This window comes from Mastacembelus armatus, chromosome 6 (assembly GCF_900324485.2).
Source record: "Mastacembelus armatus chromosome 6, fMasArm1.2, whole genome shotgun sequence".
Classification (NCBI taxonomy): domain Eukaryota; kingdom Metazoa; phylum Chordata; class Actinopteri; order Synbranchiformes; family Mastacembelidae; genus Mastacembelus; species Mastacembelus armatus.
Window position 1 is genome coordinate 5,815,721 of NC_046638.1, and position 24,800 is coordinate 5,840,520.

General features: G+C 40.4%; 1 protein-coding gene across 1 annotated transcript in view; it reads right to left on the bottom strand.

Annotated features, from left to right (window-relative positions):
* kcnq1.2 (potassium voltage-gated channel, KQT-like subfamily, member 1.2) overlaps positions 1-24,800 on the bottom strand; it is a 130,731-nt gene that overhangs the window by 38,095 nt on the left and 67,836 nt on the right. Inside the window, exons 14-17 of the mRNA XM_026311127.1 lie at positions 9,423-9,498; positions 8,498-8,592; positions 7,534-7,574; positions 6,784-6,845 (exon numbers count right to left, since the gene is read on the bottom strand). Coding sequence (XP_026166912.1) covers positions 6,784-6,845; positions 7,534-7,574; positions 8,498-8,592; positions 9,423-9,498 — 274 coding nt within the window. The remainder of the gene's footprint in view (positions 1-6,783; positions 6,846-7,533; positions 7,575-8,497; positions 8,593-9,422; positions 9,499-24,800) is intronic.

Here is a 24,800-nt window from a genome sequence, read left to right on the forward strand (position 1 = left end):
AAGAGTAATCTGCTCAGTTCTGCTCGTTCTTGTTAGAACTCTGGCACCAGCGTTCTTTGGCTAGCAGACTGATTTAATAGCACTCAAAAGTAGGGTGGCATCAGGGGTATTTAGTACTGCGTGTTAGTAAGACCACAGGCCTCAGCAGAACAAAGAGCCCTGTTTCGTGAATTGTATATTGACCCCTTCATGACTTTCTTAAATAATCTCACACCTCCCCGCTGATAATGAACTGGTCCATGTAGTATATTAGTGGTCAGGTTCAACTGAAAGTAGTAGAGGCATTTGGCCAAAACAATAAAATATATGTGCAAAAAATATATCCCAGGGCCCTGCGAAACTTGGGCAATTAAAATGGAAATGTAGCATGGGTATTTACGGCCAAGAAGTAAACCCACAGCGGGTGTTATAGAGATGCAGAGAGAGAGAGAGGGGAGAGAGCTGACTAGAGACAGCGGCAGTGTACAACATGATTTAGATGCTGTGAGTGTGACTGCAGACCTATAATCCTGAAGGCACAGAACCAAACAGAGACAGAGAAAAGGCAAAGGGGCAAGTTCTGGGAATGAGAGACCATGAGCCACAGAAAAAGAGTCTGTGACAGCAGGCAAAAAACAGGGAGTGAGAGCAAAAGAGTGATAGAGAGACATAAAATCAGAGATAGAGCAAAAGAGAGACACTGTACGATAGAGAGCAAGAAGCCAGACTTGCAGGCAGACTGTCCGTCTCTGGTTTGTGGGAATGCGGTAGAAACACAGTAGTAGGCAGCGTCCCCAGCTCTTAAATTAGAGAGTGGCGCTAAGAGAAGGGAGCCAGAGCCAAAGGCCGTCTGGGAGCTGCCAGGGGCTGCATCCCCAGCACACTGCCGAGACATGATTTACTGCTGGGCTGCACTACAAAACGGCACACTGTTTCTGGTGCCCTATCTAACTCACAGCAGCACACCACTCATGCATGCTATCAAGTTCACAACACTATAAAAGATACCACATCAACGGTGGGAAGTGTCGATGTGAGAAACACCAGTTTAGCTTGGTGCAATAAGGTGGTGTCCTGAGTCAGAGGAAAGGTTACTGGATCAGGAGTACAGCTGAAAATAGCCACAAGGGGAAGCACTGGTGTGGGCATGTAGCAACACGTACCAGTAAAAAGCTGAAATACAATACTGGATGTTTGGAGGGTTATCAGAATGTTCTGCGACTGTAATTTTTCTCTATGCCTTGATGACTGCAAAGTAAACAGAGGAATAGCCCTATTCTTGGAAATTTGCCTGGATTCTCTGGTTGGACATATTGGTGGTGCAGTTTGTTACCAGAACATAATGCATTGCAGTGTAATGTCAGTCCAAACCATGGACTGCAACTGAAATGTTAGCAGGCAAAGTACTGAAAGCCTTGCAGATCCAGGGTGTGCTAGAAAATGACTATTCACCTTACTGTGGAAGGGTGACTTTGAAAAGAAAATTTCCCTTTTAGGATGAATACATTTTTCCCCCTGGTTTCATCTTGCACTGTGAACAAATTGCTGCACAAACAGATTTTTGCCAGTCTTCAACATTTATCCAGACATGCACATTCAGTGGCAATGCAAAAAAAGCCTACAGGATTTAGAAAACTAGATTTAATCAAAAAAGGGAAATAGAGGGAACTGCTAAGTTGTTGTGTGCTGCAACTATCACATGGCATGTCCAGACATGCAGATAGACTCTGTGCTTGTTCACAGCATGCAGCAGCTAGAGTATGACCAATGCAGCGAAAGATTTGAGTGTGTGGGTGCATGCACTTCCTTTGCCAAGTTTCCTCTCTTTGTTTAGACCGGACCGGTCAGTCCGGCTCCCTGCTGAGCACACTGTGGCCAATACACACATATATCAAAGCACAGCACAGCAACAGACAGGGTGCTCTGGGGGCAGTGAGGTGCTGGGAATAGGAGCAAATGGGAGTTTAGAGAGAAACAGTGTGGTGTCCATATGGGAAAACAGAAAGAGAGGGGGGAGGCAGAGAAAGATTGAGGCTGTTGGACAGCAGGAGGTAGGATGGCAGCAGACTCCTTCTTTGATGGGCAGGAAAAGCACAGACAGAAGGTCACTGACCATCACTCAATTACAAAAGAAAAGGAAGAGCTAAGGAACATTTAAAGAAGTGACAAAGAGCAACAACGACTCAGAGGAAGGGAAGAAGAAGGGGTTTGGCAAATCTAGTGTGACCACTATATACATTTAATAACTGTAAGGTTTTATAATTGACTAATTTTGAAGTATGCACAGATGATTAGAAAGTGTTTGCAGAGGAATGTTTAATTCTCCCCTAATGTATTGCTCTTAACTTGCACTGAATATCCGCACACACTGACAATTTGATACTTAAAGCAAAGCAAAAAATCCTTTTCTATAAAAACAAGTTAATTTCTTTGTGCTTTTGAGTCTTTAATTCTTTTATAAAACACGTTTGGTAGAATGCTGCCCACAATATCAACATAATGTGGTATTATGATAATACTACAAATCATAATAATAGTGGCAGTTCATTTACAGTTCATTTTATTCAATATATCCAAACATAGGAAACATAGTTGGACACAACACATGAACTGATGTAACTGGTTAATAGTATTAAGGTTTGAAATATATTTTCCTCCACTGCTTCAGTCTCAGTCATTGTGCGCCAGTTGAAGAGATGACGAAGCTGTTCCTGTTTGAGTGAGTGTGTGTGTATGCGCTGGGGGCTGAGCTGAGGCACTGGTGGACTGAGCGAGACAACAGAGTGTGTGTGCCTGTGACAGCATTTGTATATTTATGTGTGCCTGGATATTCACTTGAATGTTTGTATATGGTCTTATGTATAAATATGTATATATGTGCGTGTGGGTGTTTACCAGGCCCTCTTCTCTAAAGCCTTGCACTGGGTCTGGATCGGACCAGTCTAAACACACATACACACACACAGACACAGACACACACACACACACACACACACACACACACACAGACACACACACACACACACACACTCCTGCCCCCCTCAAAGCCATGCTTTTAGAGACGAGGGGCCCTAAATGCCTTACAGATGGACTCCTAACAAACACAACACTCTGTCCCGGCCCTCAAGTATTCCAGTATTTGGCCTTGCTGTAATTTATAGCATACTTACCTAATTGAGATGCTATTAAGGTCAGGCCATGCATTCTTGTGCTTATGCCTAGTGCTAATGCACATGATATAAGCGTGACATACATGGCACAGAATATTTGCCCAAATATAGCAGAGTGAAGTTAACCACAAAGCAAGTGTGATCCATGTGGTGTGCTTAGAGCAACACAAATGATGTGTCGAGCAGAGACATGTCTGTGCAGGTCTGGAGGGCACATTAGAGGGTGTTTTCCTCACTACATATTGCTGATGGTTTTATATCCATCAATGTAATTTCCAAATACAACTTAATACTTTTTTTGATGACTAAATTATGATGGACTACATATTGAATGTTGCTGAACCATGAGTTCTGTCTGACAGCGAAATGTTTTTTTTTATGCTATTATAAATTTAGCTCATATCTAACATATTCTTTTTTATGTATTGCCATGTCATGTGCAAATAATTTCTAATGCAAGAAGCAGCATTTAAAATACAGACATGTCTAAATTAACACAGATTTAAATTAGACTAAATTAAAACAGAGAAACCCACAATTAAATATTAAAACTGCACCATATTTTTATGCTTTTTCATATTTTAATAGATTAGCAATAAAATGAATGTACTATATTTGGAGAGTTTTTTCACAAATTCACTTCATATCTTCTATTTTAAAAACCTATTTTGAAAAAATATACTTCAAGTGCCAAAATTAATTTCAACTTGTTTATGATTGAATGGCACAGTACTTCACAATATTGTTCAATCTGAAAAAACGAAAACAAACAAAAAAAAAACAATAAAAACACATATGCTGTTTTTTTCAGGCAGACATTTAAATGCCATGTAAATAAATATCATATGAATTCTCATGCCCTGTCTGTCTATTGCTACGAGAAAAAAAATCCAGTTCCTATTAAAACTGGGGGAGTTTTACCACAAACAGTGGACTAACTTTATCCTGCATGAAGCCAGCTCCTTTCAGAAAGGCAACGCTGAAGCCCAGAGACACAGTCCACTGTTTAAGCTTGCTGTTTGGGTATTTTTCATTGAGTGTGTCTGACAGAAAGATAACACACTGTCACAGAGTGCCATCCATCTTCGTTTCCAAGTTGCTCCTGGAGAATTCAATCTTGAGAGAGTGGAGTTAGACAGAATAGTGATTAATCAACTCTATGCTCATGTGTGTCTGAGTGTATGTGTAGACCTATATGTGTCTTTGTCTTTGTGTGATAAATCACTGTCTAACCCTGTACAGGACAAACAATGACTAAGTCTCCTTCAGTCCACTGAAGATAAATTCATCTACAAGTGATGTGCTGACAATAGGTGGACAAGAAAATGATTCTTACTCACTCATCTGCAGCATAAAGCGCAGTCACAGTGGTCAATGGCTGGTGTTTTACAGGGGAAAGGGCAGCAAAAAGTGGGAATTTGTCAAAAGAAAAATGTAGCCAGAGGCTGACCAAGAGTGAGTATTGAGGAAGGCATGGGAACATGCTCTTGTGCATACACAAACCCACAGACACAAACATCAGGGCACAGAGTTGATGAATAATTCTTCAGTGCTATTGGGAAAGATCCTATTCAGAAGTTATTCGACTATGACACCAGGCTTTTGCTTTGTTTGTCATTAGGTTTACTATTGTGAGCGACATGGCAGAGGTGACGCAACTCTGGAATTACACAATGTTATGAAATACAGGCAGTGATGCGAGACAAACAAAAATGACAGCACTGGAAATTCAGTTGCAAACAACTTGCAACTTTCAACTGAACTCTATGGTACAAACTGCAAACACTGTGGTGCCATTTTTTTCTAGCTTTGGGACTATATTGCTACTGTAACACAGTATTCTAACTCATTTTGTTAGATGCCGATATCGTACTTTTATGGGAAAATTCAGATTTAAAATGCAAAAATTAAAAAAAAATTGAATTTGCCATGAAACCTCAGCAAATCAGAAGAATTAAGGTGAATTCTAGGTCAATATTATTATGCCATAATTATAAATTCACTTTTATCTGCTAGAAACATAAATACAAAGTTTACCTAGAATGGACAACAATGTCTCTGCTACTGGAGCTTGTAGGCCAATATTTGGAGGAGGTCCAGGGAATGTACCAATTAACAAGGGTTGATGGGTTCATCCACCTGCTGCCTGGGGGAAAAATGACTCTTTCTGTACCATGTAACAGGTGTGCTGTCCTGTCAGAACCATCAAAGCAAGAAATTCACACAACCAGCAAAGAGATGCAGGAAGAGGGAGGGTTCCAAGGTTTGGAAAAACAGTAATTATGAAGAAGCTCTGTGTATCTGTGTATTGCTCTTGGATCTCCTCCACTTCATTTTGAGAGAATGCTTGTTGTAGGAAAGCATGTGAGTGCAACGTTACTAAGATAAATAGCAATTGGTTCCACATTGTTCAGTAGGGAAAGCAACTTGCATCAGTTCTACTGATTTAATTACCAGTTATCCATCTTTGCCTATATGTCAAGTCAGAATGGGGAAAGACAAGTGAAAGAGGATAAAGAGAAAGCTGAAAGCAATAGGTGGAGGAGGCACTGCTGAATGCACGTTTATGTTTCCAATCAAGAGATTATGATCACAACATGTTGCCCAGAGCAAATGGGCCAGAACTCAATCATTGAGGGAGGTCTTCAGGCTTGGAGCGTACATTGGTTCAAGATCATTACTCCTCTGTCTGTAACAAAAGGGACTGAGAACAACTAATGCATGCAAACATTAGAGAATATCACAGCTGATGAGCGTACAGAGACGGGAAGGTAAATGTTAAGGCAAAGTGGGGGAAAATCCTGAGCTAGCTGACTTAAATAGAGTAGAAATGGCTGTTGTTTTATTGTAAATGAGTTGTTTTCACTTACTGTGAGATGTTACAACAACTTCACTATAAGGTCAGTATTCAATTTTAAACATCAGTTCTATAAAAACTTGTTTGAGCACACAAACGCATGTCCCAACCCTTCCAAATCCACAAAAAATAATTTCACTTTCTAGTGATGCCACCAGTCAGACAAACAGACAAGAGATGTAACCACACACTAAAACAAACAAACACATTTCAAACCCGATGATTTTCACATGGAAAGCACAGAAACAGATACACATGAAGGCAGACATATTCACACACCAGTCCAACTGGTTCAACCATGCCCAAAGGGGAGATGTCTATCTCAACATCATACTGGCATCAGGGTCGGTATCACGCCGGCATCATGCCCATGAGAGAGGACACGCCTAGTTATACCCATGGGCTTCATAACACAGCTGTTGCCTTTTGGCTATGACTCACTGCAGGACTTCTATTCAGTTAATGCTTCCACTATTCTGATATTCTGTTGCAGAAACATCCAAGAATTGTCACCAACCGACCTAGTGAGGATGAACAAATGCTGATAGGGCAGAGCATGGAGGAAGTGTATGTTTGATGTTGTTAAGAGATTGACTGAACCCAGCCACAACATTCTTATATCAAAAGATTCTACCACATATATTCATCTGATAAGAGAGACAGTTCTGCAGACACACACACAGTTATGCATTATGAACTCGAAGGTTAACCTAATCAGATCATCTCTGTTACTCGTACAGACAAAACACACATACATAGGAACAGGAGTGTGCCTACCTTATCTTCCAGCCTGATCAGTCGAGCTCCAACAGTTGGGTATTCTTTATCTTCGCCTTTTCCTGGGGAATGAAAAATGAAGAAAAAAAAAATCTAACAAACTGAATATATACACAGATATTCACTGCATTCATTGCCTTGACAGCAAGTATTGTATTACTTGAATTCTTGGTGGTGACAGTTACAAAAACACATTCAGAAAAGTGAATTTCATTACACTTAGATTAATGTATATTCATATGCACATTGAAAACATGGCATTGTAAGTAAGAGCCTCATGATTCTTTGTGAAACCATTCATTCATTTTCAAGCAGTTTCTAAAAAAAAAAAAAACCCACATAATGTTTACAAATGTTATAAATATTATTTCAGTGTAGAGTGGGCACAAGTAGAACAGGCAGGTCGGCCATCCAATGGTTTTGTTCATGTCAATGACGAAAACGCTTTTGAGGGATCACTAATCCTACCTTTAACAAATGGACAATCTAACCTGCTAAAAAAATTACTTATTATATTACACATTCTGAAATACATCCACATACGTGGTAATGCATGTATACATGCACATTCAAAAATAAAATCACATATTCACAAAGGTAACAACACAAGCATAAACATACCCACATCCAAACAGATGTGCGCACACATATCAGGGACGTCTCTGTCATATTTAGTCTGGCACAGCTTTTATATGGTTGAGTTACAAACACAGACACAGATGTAGACTGTTGTGTTTGATGTGTATTTACCTGGAAGAAACATTCCAGGCTTCCCTAGTGTGCCGTCCAGCCTGGGGGAGAGGACAGAAGAAATTAGAAGGTGCAAAACACTGACCAGATACAGAGAGATAGAGTTGATTGAATATAGCTTTACTCCAGCTCATAAACAAAACAGTAAAAGAAGACAATTTAATGTTCTGCCAAAAAGACTAAAAAGCAATGATGTCCATATGAACAGCACCGCTATACAACAACCTTCAGAAAAGATCCAGATGCTAATTTCAAAAAGGGTGACCAAATTAATGTAATTTTCTTATTGAGACGTCAAGTGTTCAAAACGTGCACTGACAGTTTGAGAGGTTTCACTCGCACATGTGGACTGTTGGCTATCAATAAACTTACTGATGCAGGCAAAGTTTTTCAATAAGCACTGAAAACATTTTCTTCTTTTCAGCAACTTAAAACTAAGGTTGGATGTTGATCACAGTAATCGTATGTCCTTAATTAGCTTTCATTTATGTCTGATATGGCCAATGCTGTGATGTCGTCTTTTTCCTACATTCTTATAGAAAATTTTTGATTTCAGTCTCTTTTGATCTTTATTAAAAAAAAAAAGATCTGTCAACAGCTGGGATTTTATAAAAAACAGCACAATTTACTAGAATTGTTACTATAAATGTCCTTGAACCTATGACTGATTCTTTGTGTCAAACAACAATCAAATCTGTCTTACGTTTATTTACACACGTGGTTTAATATTTTGAGGTCCAGGTGATACAGTTACATAGGTTCATAAATTTATTATGTAACTGACCTCCTTCATGGGAGAGTGTTGTGTTATTTGAAGTAAGAAAATCACCCTAAACAAGCAGAAACACTTACGGGGAGATTGACAAAAGGTTTTACTCTAGTCAGGACTGGACTTCATTAGAGCCCAACAAGGACCATCAAGGTGGAAACAAGTACGAGCATGAAACAAGAGCAAAGACACTACCTTCTCTGTAGCTCCTTGATGCGAACCATCATGTTGAGGTGACCCTGTGAGTACTGCTCGATCACATCTCGTACATCATAAGGCTTCCTCGCTTCCTGCAGATCAGTGAGTATACACGTAGGCAAAAACAAAAACACACACACGGACACAAAAGTCATTGTCAGCCATAGTCTCTGTTGCTCGGTCCCTGAAAATATCCCCAAGCCCCTTGAGTGTACAGAGTTCAATGCGTTTGTGTTTGGATGCGTGCATACTGACAAGTGCATGAGTTTGTTAAGGCCCTTTCACAGATCTGTTTAGTCTGACGCTGAAGGAACATAACAGTATACACTCTGCCTCTCTCCAGGTGATATCACTTGAACTATTATTTAAAATATGTAGAACACTTAAAAAAAAGTGAGAATATTGGAATCAATCAACAATAACATGTTGCAGAAAAATGATAACCAACACGTGCCACACATGATGTTTTTTAACTCAAGTATTTTATTGCAGATTTTTGCTTCATCACTATGTAAGGTCTGGTCCTGGTATGTTTGTGAGTGGGTGTATTTTGCAAGTGAGTGCATACAAACAGCATGTGTGCAATACTGCAAGTGAAGCCCTACTGTAGCCGCAGAGTCAGATTAATAGATTTCCCATGATACTATGCCTGAGATGAAGTGAGCACAAGACATGCAGGTGCAAGCTTCAATTACACATAAACAGGCACATACACACACATACATGCTGATATATACCCTTGAGGCACCCCTTCCTCTTCCTGTGTAACAGCACACACACTACCGGCACAGCTTACTTATATCACTCCTTGTCTTGCTCTGTCTCTGTCAATGTGCATGTGTTCCCTCTTTATCTCTGTCTGCCTCTTTCTTGTGCTCTTTAAAAAGATTCTCTTTCCTCCTCTGGATTTTCTTTTACTCACCTGAAATTTCCTCCTGGCCACAAAGTACTGCATTCTACGTAGAACTTTTACTGCTGATCTCTGGGCATGGGACAACCTGTAACAGAAAGGGACACTCATTTATTCTAAAAGAATAACAGTAATGGTTATGTCTACAGTTTTTTTCTTGAAGTAATATCTGAGGTTGGTTTGTTTGGCACCAAAAAATTTTTAAAAATATATATAAAAAAAACAAAAAAAACAATGACAACCTCCAGCCCTGCTGCAATCAGGGACTAATGTGGACTGTGTCCACTGTACTGTACCTTACAACCACAAAACATACTGACATATAAGCACACACACTTTGACAGCTATATGTTTATGTAAACAAAAAAATATGCATTTAATCTACGTGAATAATAAATGCTAACACAGATTAACCCCAATGCTCTATATGTGCCAGCCTCATCAGTCACAACTGTGAATCTAAAAACCAGTACAAAGTGAAACAGAAGAAAACCAGACTCAGCTTGCATTAAGAGGAGTCCCAGAACACACGTCCCTTGGCTCAAAGCAGCACATCTGTGTCAACACAAAGGAGCTAAACACTGAAACAGAAACCACTTGATACAAGCAACACACACAAACTCATACTTGCATACCATAGTGACTGCATGGCATGCACTTGTATTTGTTTTTTCAAGGCGGTAATGTGTGTGCTGTGCACTGGTGCTCATTTGGTTTATTTGTCAAAAAATGCTAAAACATGTTTGTGGATGTTTCTCGTGTGACAGCAGCATGTTTGGATGATGTGCAGTATGAGTGAAAATTGATAATGAGAAAACAAAGATGGAACTTTTGTTGAGTGACTGCATTCAAATGGTCTAAGTGATTGAAAACACAAGCAGAGTGTGCAGACACAGATGGACACAACCACACATGTATACAAAGTGCAACATATCAAGTGAAATCATGTAAGAGGGTTTTTTTTCAACCCTGTCCAGGCAGTGACCCTGTTTTTAGGTCCCTAAATTCTCAGGACCTCAGCAGTTAGAGCTGTCGCAGGAATTGTCATGTGAATTTGAGAAAGGCATAGAGAAGAGAAAGGAGGAAACTCCAAAGACAACATAGACTAACAATTAATAGTCTGATTAATGGACTCAATTTTTTTTTTTTTAAATTACATATCAATATACGAATTTTAGAAATTTAAAGTAGCCTTCTGTACGCCAAACAACTTATTGTCCACCGAGAGGAAGCATAAAACATCTTTGATTTTTCTCACCATACTCTTGCTAATATAAATCATGAATAATGATTTCTTTTTTTAAATAAATGTCTTTCAACTTTACTGCACTACTTTTTTTTTTTTGACTGAAGATAATCTTCAAAGTGTCTACAGTAAGTTTCAGAGACAGGTGATATTTCAGCCATCTGTCGGCATCAGAAACATCAAAGTTAATCTAGTAAACCACGAGAGAGTGTGTGTGTGTGTGCAGTGTATCTACCTCTTAAATTTAAAGTGATCTAGAAGATGATGGTAAAAAAGGGAATGGAAAGCAATCAGGTGCTAAAATGATTGTTGCCGACTTCTGAAGACACTTATCTGGAGCGCATGACTTGTATGTAGTGACGTGCACACAAATTCAGAATGCACTGGAAGTTTGTGAATGTGCGTGTGTGTGTGTGTGTGTGTGTGTGTGTGTGAGTAAGTGCTGTTACTTAATGTGTGGAAGAACTTATCTGTTGCTTCATTCACACTTAAATGATTCTCAAACAAAAAAAAAAAAACAAATGACTCCATTGTTATGTCACAGACTATGCTTTTGTATGCACATGATTTGAACATTTAGGTCAAGCTATGTCTGAGTCAAAGCAGACACGTCCACATGCGTACACACACTCGACACAGAAATACAAAAGCATACACACACACCACCCTCCCTCTTCCCAAACAAGGGTCTTTGTGCAGTCAACAAGTCGCTCTGAGGTCTTAATTAGGCAGAGGGGCAACAAAAGGACTTAACAGACAATGCATTGACATGGGACCATAAAACATGAACATCAAAGGCTGTCGGGCTGCTGTCTTTTTTCCTGCCCTTCATGAAAGGCCTGCCCATGCTATAGGAGGAAATGCTCACAAACAATGCCAAGCATAAAGAGCATGAGGCCCTATTTTGGAAAAAAACTATACCCGTCTCCCACCCCACCTCCTTGTTTTCATTTATCGATGAGAAGGAGGATATGTTTTTTTCTCTTCTTTTCTGTGTGACTCTGAGGTTCGAGAGTAATTGGGAAAGAAAACACATGTAGGAAACAAAAAACATGTGCGGTTTTGATCGTTGTACAACTGTACCCTGCTCCCTCCTTGCCCTCCTCTTATTTCCTGCGTTTGACACAAATGTGCACACATGTTCAGTGTGTAAGTGTGATAAAAGAATAACACCATCCCCCCTTTTCCATTAAACATTTGGCAAACAGAAATTCTCACATCGCTCTGCTCATGCTGCTCTTCACACACTTGGCAGCTCTGACTTTGCTTCTTATGCATCTTCTGAATTCCCTTCTGTCTTTTTTCGGTTTATTTCTCATTTGTGTATAAGATTTGAGGCATACTGTATCCTGTGGACTCCTTTTGAGTCAGCAAAGCTCAGACAAGTTCAGAATACTTGCCATTGTTTTGAGCTGTATGACTGTATGTTGTGTGTATTTGCTCTTCTACAGATTAAACCACAGCTTCTCTATTTTTCATTAGCTCAAGTGCAGAAGTCATAGACAAGCTGGTGTCATGAACTGGCCTTGTCCTTTCCTTGAAAAGCTGTGGCAGATTTAGCCCCCTGGCCTCCCTTGGACCCTTCTCTCTTAATAAGTTTTCGCTTTTTTCAAATTTCAAATGGTCACATTGGAGGTCTTCGAGTTGTCAGTGGCAACTCCACCTCCTCCCCTACCCCCTCGGCTTTTTCTTTGGCAGGGGACCGTCAAATATCCTGTGCTTCCATGGTGCGCTGCAATAACCTCAAAGTCAATTAGTTGAAGGCAGCCTTAGACATCAATGTGCTATGGTCAGGGGCCAGAAAGACTGCAGGCCTGTTTGTGAGTTTGTTTTGGTGTGTGTGTGAGTGTGTGTGCGCATTTGTGTGTGAGATAAGCTTTATGACTGGTGCTTTGGTCCATCAAAGAGATGTGCCCATCTTCTATTCCAAAAAAACAGACATCCCTTTATCACATCTTGGAAGGATAAGATGACTCTATTCTTTCAGGCGTGTTTGATGTAAAAATGATGGCATGCTAGAGGGTGTCATGGTAAGAATTATAAGTGTGCACTGCTGAGACAGCAGCCAAGTTTCATCATTCAGTGAGGATTTTAAAAGAAAAGACTTCAATGCAGTTCCAATGCAAGAAATGCCCCAGTGTGGCTCCACTTATAAGTGTACTCTGTGTGATGGGAAATTGAACCAGATCTTGGAGAGGTTTGCATGTAGGAGAAAGAACAAGTTTAACCCAATTATGTCTTTCTCAAAATATATTTGTGTTTAGCTGGCTAAATACCTGTTGTGTGTGCTAAATGGACGCATGCCTACATTATAGGTGTGTTTGGTAATTATGTGTGTCTACTGTGAAAGAACAATAATGTATGTAATGTATCCTTTAAATATATAAAGCATACAGTTTTGCTCCTCCATTATTCTGTCTTGTTTTGTGAGAATTTCTCGGGATGTTGCTATTTACCTTGCGACTGAACATAAGTTCTTCACGTGAACCTGAAAGACTCTCAGGCCACACAGCAGGACGCAGCTGGTTAAATAGGGCTCCTGATACAATAGTTTCCCCCAGTCCTTACGTGTCTGCTGCAGTTGTTTTCATGTCCCTCATTCCCAGATCAATAGACACTGATCAAGACACGCTGAAAACAATAGCAGCAACCAAGCCACATCAAAGTCCAGTGCCCATTAAGGGCTAATGACAAAGAGAGAACAGAGAGACCAAGCCATGTTTGATGTGTGTTGACACAAACACTACAGATTCACTAATACCATCATATCCTGTATTTCTGAAAACACAGTCAAATGAATGTAAACTGTGAAAGAAGGATGTTTGTGTATATGTGTACATGCAGGAACATATAAAGCGAATGCTGACAAATACAGGGCGGCGCCCTCAATGAGCATAACTCCTCAGGATGGTCAACATCCTGGTGACCTCAACAAAGACCCACCCATGTTAAATGTTAATGCTGTCAAATCTCCCAAACTGTCATTGTTTGAAGAGAACAGACACAGACACAGACACAGCTCATTCCCGCCACACAGAGAAAAGATTGGAGGACTGCACTTCCAACCAATAGAATAATGACTGGTCAACCCTTCTAAGACATAAGTCTAACTGCCAAGTTAACTAAAGATTTGGGCGAGGAGGTTTGTATTTAGATGGAAGATTAAAAAAAAGCAGCCATGGGTGAAATATTTTTACTAGAGCATGAAGACCTAAAAGTTATTAGTTTCCAAGGGCTCTTAAAATTGTAGAAAATAGTTTTTCTGTATACTGCCATGCACAAAAAAAGTTGTCATAATTGTAGCAAGATTTTCTTCACAGTAAGCCTAATTAGAGAGTGGGACAGAGCCCTTCTGTGGTACCAAACTTTCTCCCAGTCTAAATGTTTGGCCTAATATGTGTCTGCATGCATGTTAATGAGTGTATTAAGAGATTTCTTATCCCAATTAATATTTTAATACATGTGTTTTTAGCTTATGATGTGGTTCTTCTGTTAGCTGAAACAGTTTACATTGAACAATGGAGAGTGTATAGAGAGTTGGCCAGTGTACAGATTCTTTAGGGGCCAGTGAACTCTACTTGTCAGATCACTCTAATACCTTTCCAAATTCAGAGGGGTGGGTTCTAATCATTTTGCAATTTTCCAAAATATTCACCTTGCTCTTTTTGTTCATTCTTAACACAACTGGTTTTGTAAATGTTCACACAAACAACAGGGTGCAACACAGAGAAAAATGTGTACTGTTTTTAAACTAAAACACATATACAATACTGGCCTAGAACAACCCATACCCATTGCTTTCTCTATAGGCCCAGCACACTGGTGGTCTTTCATGGCACAATGTGACTGGCTGTCATGCATCAGTTGGTATGCGTCACTTATTTCCCAGCATTGTCACTTGTCAAAAGCAGTAATACAGCATGTTCTCCCTGGTTTAACATATTCAAGCTACTGTCACTTGCTTGCTTTCTTGATGGTCCATCCAGTGAATGCCACTGGGATGAACTAAATTCCTCCATGACTGAGCTCTTTTATTATTACATGTGGGTTATAATTACAGTAAACTGATGTTTTCCTATAGCTCTATGTGCTGCCAACATATTCTGCTTTTCCAGACTGTCAGTTATAAGCTCAACCAAATCAATGACAGTCCAGAGTCCGAATATTTAATTCAAGTATCTGGGCCTGGACTTGTTATGCATTAAAGTATCTCTGCCTGCACATACTTCTGTATTTCTGTGAACATATTACAGCTGACTAATTGGAGGTAGGATGACAAGTGGAGAGTAGCATGCTTTGCTAGGGGTCAGCATCCAATATACAGTGACATATATAGACATATATCCCAACCCTTGGAAATTCAAGAAAATCACCATACCTTAGTGATAAGTCCAATATTGTAGAGACCTGGACTGTATTTATGTGTGGGTGTAGGTATACACATACATGTTATGAACACAGGAAGGCGATTGGGTTACTCTAGTGGGGGAGGGGAGGGTGAGGTGGTGAAGAAGGATTTATAATTCATGGCCTAATAGGATTTGTTGCTGTTTAGCAGGATTAGGCATGTTAGAGAAAGAATCTATTTATTGCAGCCAGTCAGGGGGTCCCCTCGCCTGGGTAGGGTGGGAAGGTTTTGAGTGGGTGGGGGTGGGGGGTCAGCATACTAGACGCTTGGATTTTTCCCGAATCATTTTCTGAGATAACCCCTAGTACCGAGGCCTCTGAGCACCCAACTGCAATCCCTCTTTTCCAATGTTGGTCCCACTACAGGCTTTTGGATTAAGTTGCTTGTTTCTCTTTCATAGCGCTCTAATAATCCAAGCACATGAGCCCAGTGATTGGAACATGCCAGTACACATGGTGTTTCCTATCTGTGTGTTTGTATGTGCGGGGGACAATTAGCACCACCACACCCTCACGGGAGCAAGGACCTGCGGGATATGGTGGTCACAGACCAGCCCACGTTCAGCCTGACTTAACTCTGGCTATGAACCCAGCAGGAGGACAGAGAGAGAGAGAGACCAAGAAAGAGAGAGAAAGGAAGAGATCGAGGGTGACCTCTGGGCCTTCTTAGCTAGAGGGGCTACTCTTTCATAAACCAATGGGTTTAGATTATGAAACCATGGTCCTTTTCAAAAGATCATTATTTGTTCATTCATGTGTGTTTGGAGCTACAGTGGGGGGCTTTCTGACATTAAAGAATGCCATTTAATTAGGCCTTTCTACAGTGGTCAGCCTTTTTGTTCCTGCTTTCAGCTATGGGAGGCTTGGTTGGCCTCTCTAATGGTGGATGGTGCTCACTGCTTGTCTTTTTGTGTATTACAGAAAGAGAGAAAGCAGAAGAAAGATGTGGAGAGGCCATCCATCCTCCATTAATTAATGCAGCTTCTCAGTCAATACCCCAAGCAAGCATATATTCCTGTTACACTTGTTCAGTCCAGCTTATTGTGTTTAGTGATTTAGCCATTAGTGAAAGGAAAGAATGATGGCTTTGCAGGGTGAAACAGAGGAAGGGAGAGATAATAGATATGACTGAGAGGTCTGGCCAAACATAATGCTGCAAAGCTTCTTTTAGAACATGGAGAGGAAATTAGTGGGAACAGCCTGGCTAATGAAGAATCTTAGTCTGTTTGTTTTTTCGTACAGTAATAAAAGATAAGAGGCGAGCTAATAAAAACAGATAAACTGAATAATGTGGGGACCAGTAAATACACTGCTGTAGCTCCCATTCTCATTTTATTCCATACTTAAACTCGCTCAAATGATAGTTTATTCAGTGTCTGCACACCAGACGTTTTGGTCAAGAATAAAACAACATAATGGTGAAACTGGGAGTACTGAAAGAGACAAAGAGAAAGTGGAAGAGCAATAAGCAGAATGAGAATCACAGAGTGAGAAGTGGTGGAGGGAGTGGTAGTTGTAACAGTAGTAAGTCATAGTGGAGAGCAGGGATTTATGGCAGCAGATGAGGCTGAGAATGTCTTGGCAGACTTTCTTTAATAGCTTCCATTCCTGGTCCACCATGCAATTAGCACACTGCCTCTGTCTCCAGATAACTACAGCAGCAGCCCAAATATGCAAGTCGAGAGATGCACACGCAGGTGGGCAAACAGGAGGCACAGTCCTATATGTTTATGTTTATATCACCTGATTTTTGAGAATATGTTTTGAGACTTCACTTCCCAAAGACTTGAGATTTGACATTAGACTTATTTTGACTTGTCTAGAAAGTCAGCTCTGGATCTGGACTGGAATTTGTGCACTTTTTTCATTCCTTTACTATATTATTGTCACTATTGTTATAGTGGCCAAATTCACCACAGTGATTGTTGAGGAACACTTACATTTAAACATCTGACTACAGGCTAGGATAGCACCTCTCTAAGAGTGAAAGCAGTCCAGGTCAGGAAATGCGTCTTGCTTGGTGTTATAGTGGGATCAGATGACTGTACACTGAAAGTTCAAAAGCCCAGGAGGAGGTGAAAGATGATCGGAGGGCTCGGTGGGTGCAGCAAGGTCTATGATTGGTCAAATTGACCCTGCTAATGTTCTCTGGTGAGATGAGACGTGAGAAGGGAGTGTGTGAGGGTGAATTATGGGCCTTTATTACTGCTCTTAGACGGCTCTAGAAAATATACAATTTTGGTTCAAAGCACAGTTTTAAGTGTTATCTAAATGCTATGGGACAGCTGTTTCAACAACATTTGAATACTGCTTGAGGCCCAGGGGTGGCACTGCTTTCTAAAATGTTATCATACAGTAAATCCTGGCATCCTGGTTTTTTCAGCATTATAAGTCAAACTGTTTCATTTCAGTGTTGAGTGGATGTGATCTAAACAGATAATAGACTATATCACCACTTTTAACATCAGTTAAAAACATTTGACAACATCACTTGCACATGTTATTTTTCCAACAACAGCACTTTTGGCATTACTTGAATATGTGTGAATGTTTGAATATAGATCCAGCATGATTTAAAATAAATTTTAGTAATATTTATGTTATTTTTCCAAGTTCTAAAACATTGCCCAGCCAGATCCGCTGATCTTGAGACTGTGCTCCAAAAGACATGAAATCTAATTTGTGTGGGAGAACAAACAATAACCAGAACATTTGGGACAATGTTGAAAACAGGAGCAGCTGCCAAACTTCAGAACAGAGCACAGTGAACTGAGTGTCCAATTCATAATCCCAGAAGATAAGAGTAACCTCCAAATCCAAACAAAACACTGAAGAATGTATATGTATATATACATATATATATATATATATATATATATATATGTATCACACAAATATGAGACAGATACAGAGAATTGAGCAAGGACATGCACAATTTGTTGTAAGTGATGTAATACTACATACTATAACAACACTAACCAAATAAAACACAGTCCACATTACACAGGGCAATAAATATGATGAAAAATGACTTCCAACACTACTCCACACTGACAGACAGGAAAAACAGACATGCTGGCTCAAGGCCCAGAGCATTAAATGACAGACTGAAGTTCTGAGGCATTTATTTGTCATAATACTAAATTAACTAAAGATCAGCTGACATCTTTCAACAAGCTTTAGCATTGGTGTGATATACTGAACAACTGTTCAGAAATATTTACATCAAAGGGAAAAACTTGGAGACCATAAAGGGTGGGGTACCAGCTCAAATAAGAAAATGAAGAAAAAGACGTAGTGCAGGATTTATCCTGTTTTCAAAAAGTTTGGTTATGAGAGCAGGTATCTGAAACAGGGCGAGACGAACGAGACGTAAAGCCATAATTGGATGCTGGTCCCCAGCCATTTTTTCAGGGCAAATTATCAACGCATGGGTTGGATTGCTGGAACCACATTGTGAAGGTGGGAACAGTGGGAGCTTTGAGGGGCCAGCGTGACACGCTAATAGAATCATTTAACACACTGGGATAATGACAGCATGTGATGGATAGAGCAAAGGTTCTTCATCTGCTGCTGCCTCCACATTAGCCTGCTGACTCACACAGAGGTAGGTTAGTATTGCTTAAGGTGTGAGCTCTGAGGTTATGGGTGTCTGCATGTGTGTGTGCTGATACTGAGATGTGTGTATAAGCATTGGCAAATTGCACAAAACCCTGTCTATCTCTGACCATGTCAGTAAAATGATGACTGGACATCATGCTTTTGGAAAGCTCACTATACTGTGTAGTCTCAGTTTAGGACTACCTTGTGTGTCCTCCCTTCCTCCCAAAAACAAACTGTCACTCACGGCTTGCCACTGCCTGCCAAATTTCCACAACTCAAACAGGCAAAAGAAAACTGCTTTGGATAACAATTATTTCAGAAATGTAATCATTTCAGAAATGATCAGAAATTTCACCACTTCAACATTGTGGAGAAAATTGGAATAATTGATATGCAGTACAGTATCATTACTTCTGCACATTAAGCATCTACAATTTACATTGTACAAGTGAGCACATGCCCACACCTGTAGAGTGGTGAAATAGGAAAAGTTAGGCCAGCCAGCCAGACCACAGCAAAAGCCAGTAAGACCAGTGTTGTCACATGCAAAGTCATGGCAAAGGGACTGAGAAAAATGTTGAATGTTTAAAACTGATGAACATAACATGTTAATTTATTCAGGAGCCTTCCATGTTATATTTTGGAGGAACACTTATGTGAAATGTGTGCAATGTGGGAAACACTTGAAGAACTTTAATACTTCTCTGTATAACTACAGAAAATCATAAACTAATCATGTTCACAGGCAAATGCGAAAGCTCAGTAGCTAACTCAGGATGCAAGTTAGTGTGTAGGACCATGTACAGTATATGCTATAGTTGGACTCAGGCCAATCCCAGAATGAGGACATTTCATAGACATAATGCAGGAGTTGAGGTAGCCTAGAGCTGTCAATAGTGGTGCTTATCCATCGCTGCATGGTGCACACTGCTGCACTCTGGGAAACACAACCTCACATACGACACACACAAAGCTCATATGTGTATTCAGTGCTCCTCTCACAGATAAAGATACACATACTCTCACAAAGATGGCCTCAAACGCATCCACGTAGAAACAACAGAGAAAGAACGGGGTGGGGGTGAGTAGTGCAAAAAAAAAAAAAGGAAAGAGCGAGAGAAAGGGCAGTGGGAGAAAGAGTGTAAGATAATGGGAGTGAAAGAAGGGCTTTACAAACAAAAGAAAAGTCAGTTACACACAGGGAGCAAGGAGGGCAGGGAAAAAAAAAACCTTAAAAACGAAAATCAGCAAAAAAAAAAAAGAAAAAAAAAAAGAAAAAAGCTTGCCTTCAGCCTTGGAGTGGGAGGAGTGAGGGGGAAAGGCAGCAGAGGAGGAGGAGGACAGAGAGAAAGAAACAAGACATATGGAGAGAAAGAGAGCAAAAGCAGAGGAGGAGAGAGTGTCAAGGCTAGGGGTGATTAAGCCTGGGGTCTCCTCTCTGCAGAGACACGTGCGCAGACTTAATCAAGTCGACGCCAGCCAGCCACATTTCCACATTACTCCCTGGCCGCCTGCCTGACAGGTCCGAAAGAGGGGAGGAAAGAGGAGCTAAAGGAGTCCAAACGACACACACACTAACCCTCACTCTCACCTTCCCTCTCATCGTCCTCCTGCTCTTCCTCCTCCCCATCTTCACAACCCCCACGCCCCAGAGCGATGCCAGAACACATGTGAGCAGCAGTAGAGGGAGTAGATGGGTGTAACTTAGCAAGCCAAGAGCAAGCATACTACTGACTCCACTAAATGAAATGCTATTAGCTGGGAGGAACCACTACTCCTGCTGAAACTTCTACCTTTCTCCTGTTGCTGGTGCAAAGGATGTCTGCATGATACGTTGTACGTTCTAGGAAACCATCTGAATCTCCACAAGCTATTTCTGTTAAGACATATTTAAAAATGTCATGCACAATTTATACAGTTATATCACCTGAATCATTAATTCAGAAAAATCTCATCTTCATTCAAGTCCCTTGTGGTGAAATCTTCTAGCAGGTTATTACTCATTTTTGAATTGTCGTCCAAATATTTCACAATTATTTCTGAGAAGAGTTTTTAAACAGTCATATTAAACCATGCCATGAATGACTGTGTTGATGTTTCTGTTTTAGTCACAAAAAACCTGCATACAGAGAGTAGGTTCATACTGAAAGTTCCCACCCTGAACCACACTATCTCAGTTATACACCCATTTATGTTTATTTTTTATTCTTGACATCCTCTCTCTGCAAAAAATACTCTACATTTTTTCTTGCCTATCTTTGGTCTCATGTTCCTCTTTCAATTTAATGCTCTTTCTTCTCCCCTGAGTCGAGGCCAAGTGGGTCCAGGCACAAAGTGAGGTATAGCAGTGTCATTTAATAAGCAGCTTAACTCCAGCGCACACACATTTAGGAATGACTTATACAAGCATCTACATGAAAAGAAAGTGCCCAACCAAGATCATTTTAGTATGAATCTGAATTGCTTATGCTTGTATATGATTCTGCCTCTAAATTAGTGAAATACATAAAAGTGAAGTACAAGAAACATTAAACATACAATTGTCAGTGATGAAAAATACTACACATTGTTCTTCAGGTACAGTATATATTCAGCCTCTTGCAAATGCTTTTGTCTTACAAAGTTTTCCAGAGTTCTAAGTAGACACTTTGTTGCAGTAGAGCTCAGTGTCATTTCACAACAACGAGTCCTACTAACAGCATTTCCAGTAATCATTCGACCTCTAATCTCCTCGAGTGAAAGTCCCTGATAGAGATGGAAACAGAGAGCCATTTGGTTCTATGCCACTGTTTCTGGACAACTGCTGAGGTGTAATTTCAACATATCACAGAAACAAGGCCCAGCCTGTGGCAATCTAATCTGTCTTAAAATTATGCACAGGTGGTTTGGTGATAAGGTTAGGAGGTGTAGCTACACGGTGGATGGCTGAGAATGTGTGTATGTGCATGCAAACTTGTATATCCCCTGGCACCATATCAAGCAAAAAGCTCAGTCTTAAACATATGCACATGTGCATGCACTGACGCACAACAGAGCCTTCAGTGGTCTTCTCTGACCTGAGTGAGAGCTAATTAAGTGAAGGGAGATGACAATGAACAAGTGCCTCCCCATAGGCCAAGCCATCACTCAGGCCTGCTGTAATGAACACCCACCTACAGGTGCTGATCCTTCCACAACACACACACAAACACTCACACACACAGTTTCTTGAACACAAATGGGTACATATTCAATCATGCTTCCATATGTACACTACATTATATATGCACACACCCATATGTTTGCAATGGCTCCGAAAAAAGAGTTTGCATGCAGACATACTATATACTTGATAAGTAAAGCAACAACACACTTAGACATGCAAACATGGACACACACCCTGGTCCTGTTTTGCTGAGGGCTGTCACAACTGCAGCACTGACAGTTCATTAATGAAGAGTCCACCATCATAGAAAGGCATAAACTCATAATATTGATATATAATATAATATAACAATCTGTCGTGTGGTCCACTGGACATCAAGCTCCATCAAACAACAATCACACATGACTGGTACAGTTTGTAAATGTAAGTAAAAATCTTGTTGCACTAGAAAAGCAACAAAGTCTCATGAGATACTTTCTCATGAGATCCATTTACTTATGAGACTCTTAATGGCAAAATAACTTTAACTAAATAACTTTTTTTTCTGAAGTGGCAAAGTGGTGTTATTTATCATATTGCACTTCACTTGATTAAGGCTGTCAGGATGCAGTAACCAAAGGTACCTATACACTGTGATGATTCTATTTCACATTCCAATTTAGAAAAATGTTCAGAGAATAATGTTACCAAGCCAGACTTTCTTTATGGAAAAGCACAACCTAAATATATTTTCCTTGCAGATTAAGACCAGGTGTCGCCACTTTTAATAAATGATTAAACAACCTTTTTATTTCCTAGAAACTTGCCAATTTAAGTAACATGGCTATGCTTGGAGCACAATTTCTGCCTGAATTTTATGGGCTTAATTAATGGATCCTAATTGCTTCTGAAAAGAAATAAATAAGGCAGCCAGTGAAGCGCATCCCAGTGTTAATGGATTATTTCCTCTCAGAAAACAATAGCAGAATGTTCTGGTTGCTCCCAGGGGGCCAAGATTCTTGGCTTCAATATTTGTTACAGCCAAGTCTTAAATGTAGATGTAAGTCTTCCATGAATCTTCAGGAGATGCATATCTAACATATGACACTGAAAGAGACTGAAAGAGCGGAATGAACGTTCATTTGTTCTGAAACACAATATTTTCCCATGTCACAACAGTCATCCATAAAATCAGCTTTGGATAAACATTACTATAACCTGATGAGCTCATACAATCCCAATTGGCTCAATGACTATTCACCATGTAATGAGAAAGTTCTCTAGCCAAAACAAAGGCAGACTGCTCAAAAGAACATGCCCCCCCACCCTGGTCCAGTACTGTGACGAGAAGGAAATGAGTCTGGACATCAGAGTCTGAAGAGGAAGTGACTCTTTTCACCTCCTCGGTGTGGACTAGTCCACTACACCTGACGCATGACGAAAACACACATGAACATGTACAATTTTGTTTGCACCCTCTCACATAATTCCCTAAGCATCACATCAACCAGTGGTGTAATGGCAGGATGGGAGCCATGAACGCCTCAAGATTTGTCAGGGGGTGAGGAGAAGAGTCAGTGAAAGTTTTATATGGTGGGAGAGTTTGTATTTTGTGGTGGAGGCTCGTCCTGCGGTGGAATGCAAATATTTAGCTTGCCCCTGGTATAAAATGAAAATTACACAGTACGACAGGAATACCTGCGTAGCTACCCAGGTGACCGCCAGCCTGGCTCCATCCACCAAGACATAAATATAGTAATTACCGACAAGACTCATGGGGCACAGAGGGAAGTCAGTAAATGAGTCTCAGTTCATACTGGACGATGGTTCTCGACTAAAAATGAACTTGTGCTGGTACATCAGGGCTGTGAATGACATAACTAATCAAGAAGGCCATGAGAATGTTTCTCTGTGATTTTGGGTAGACGTAAATATTTGTTGCTCTGTGATAACGAGCTAGGGATTTATTTGAGTGGAAGACACAACAGCTAAGCGTCGAGTCAACAACACAAGTACGGGAAAGTAGTCTTGGGTGTACACTCATAAAAAAAAAACAACATGGGTGTGTGTGTGTGTTCAGTGAATGGAAAAAGAGTTTCAGGCCACCCCTTTGACCCTAACGTCACTGAGACATGCTCATACACCCCCGTGTCTGCTAATGCAACCTAGCTATAGCTACTGAGGGAAAAAAAGGCCTCTGGCCATGAGGACACAAACACCTCCACTGTTTACATAGTGTAGTCTGACACTGTGTACAGTGACTGCACACTGTGTGCATTGCGTGCACTGTATGAGTGAATGACAGAGAGGAAGGGAAGAAGAGGGAGAGTGCCCCCTACAGAGGACAGAAAACTAACTGCATTGACCTTGACACTGAATGAAAGACGCACAGGGAAATAAGAGAAAAAGGAAAGAACTTCTGTGTCTGATGAAATGACTAGTGGACATTATTATATGCACATAGAAACAACAGTGTATATGTGTGTACAGTTTTAATTTATTACCTAAATGCAGGGTCATTTTGTATTTACATTAAATGATGGTACAGTAAGGAACTAAGTTATTCTATATTTAAACAAATAAATAAAAGTGACTTTCACCATCTTTCATGCAAGACAAAATATGGCATTCAGTCTGTGTGTGCATCTGTGTATTTATGTTTCTCCTGTGCACGTCTTCGGTCTCAGTGAGGCTGTGTGAGTGTTTAAATGGATTTTCCAGAGGCCCACAATGCCAGTGCCATGTGTGAGAGGCTTTTTCCCTTGTATATTGGCCATGACACCCTTCCTCCCTGGCTGTACGGTATGGCAGCCAGCAGCACCTGCTGTACCATAAACACACCTGCAACACAACAAAACTATGGAAACACAGCATGGAAAAACTTCACAATAGAACACAATACAAGACAATAGAGGCAGCTACACGACAAAACACAGACTATACACACTAGGTTCTTGGCCTGCTTCCACCACATTCAGACTCTACAACATACAATACTTCTGAGTTTTTA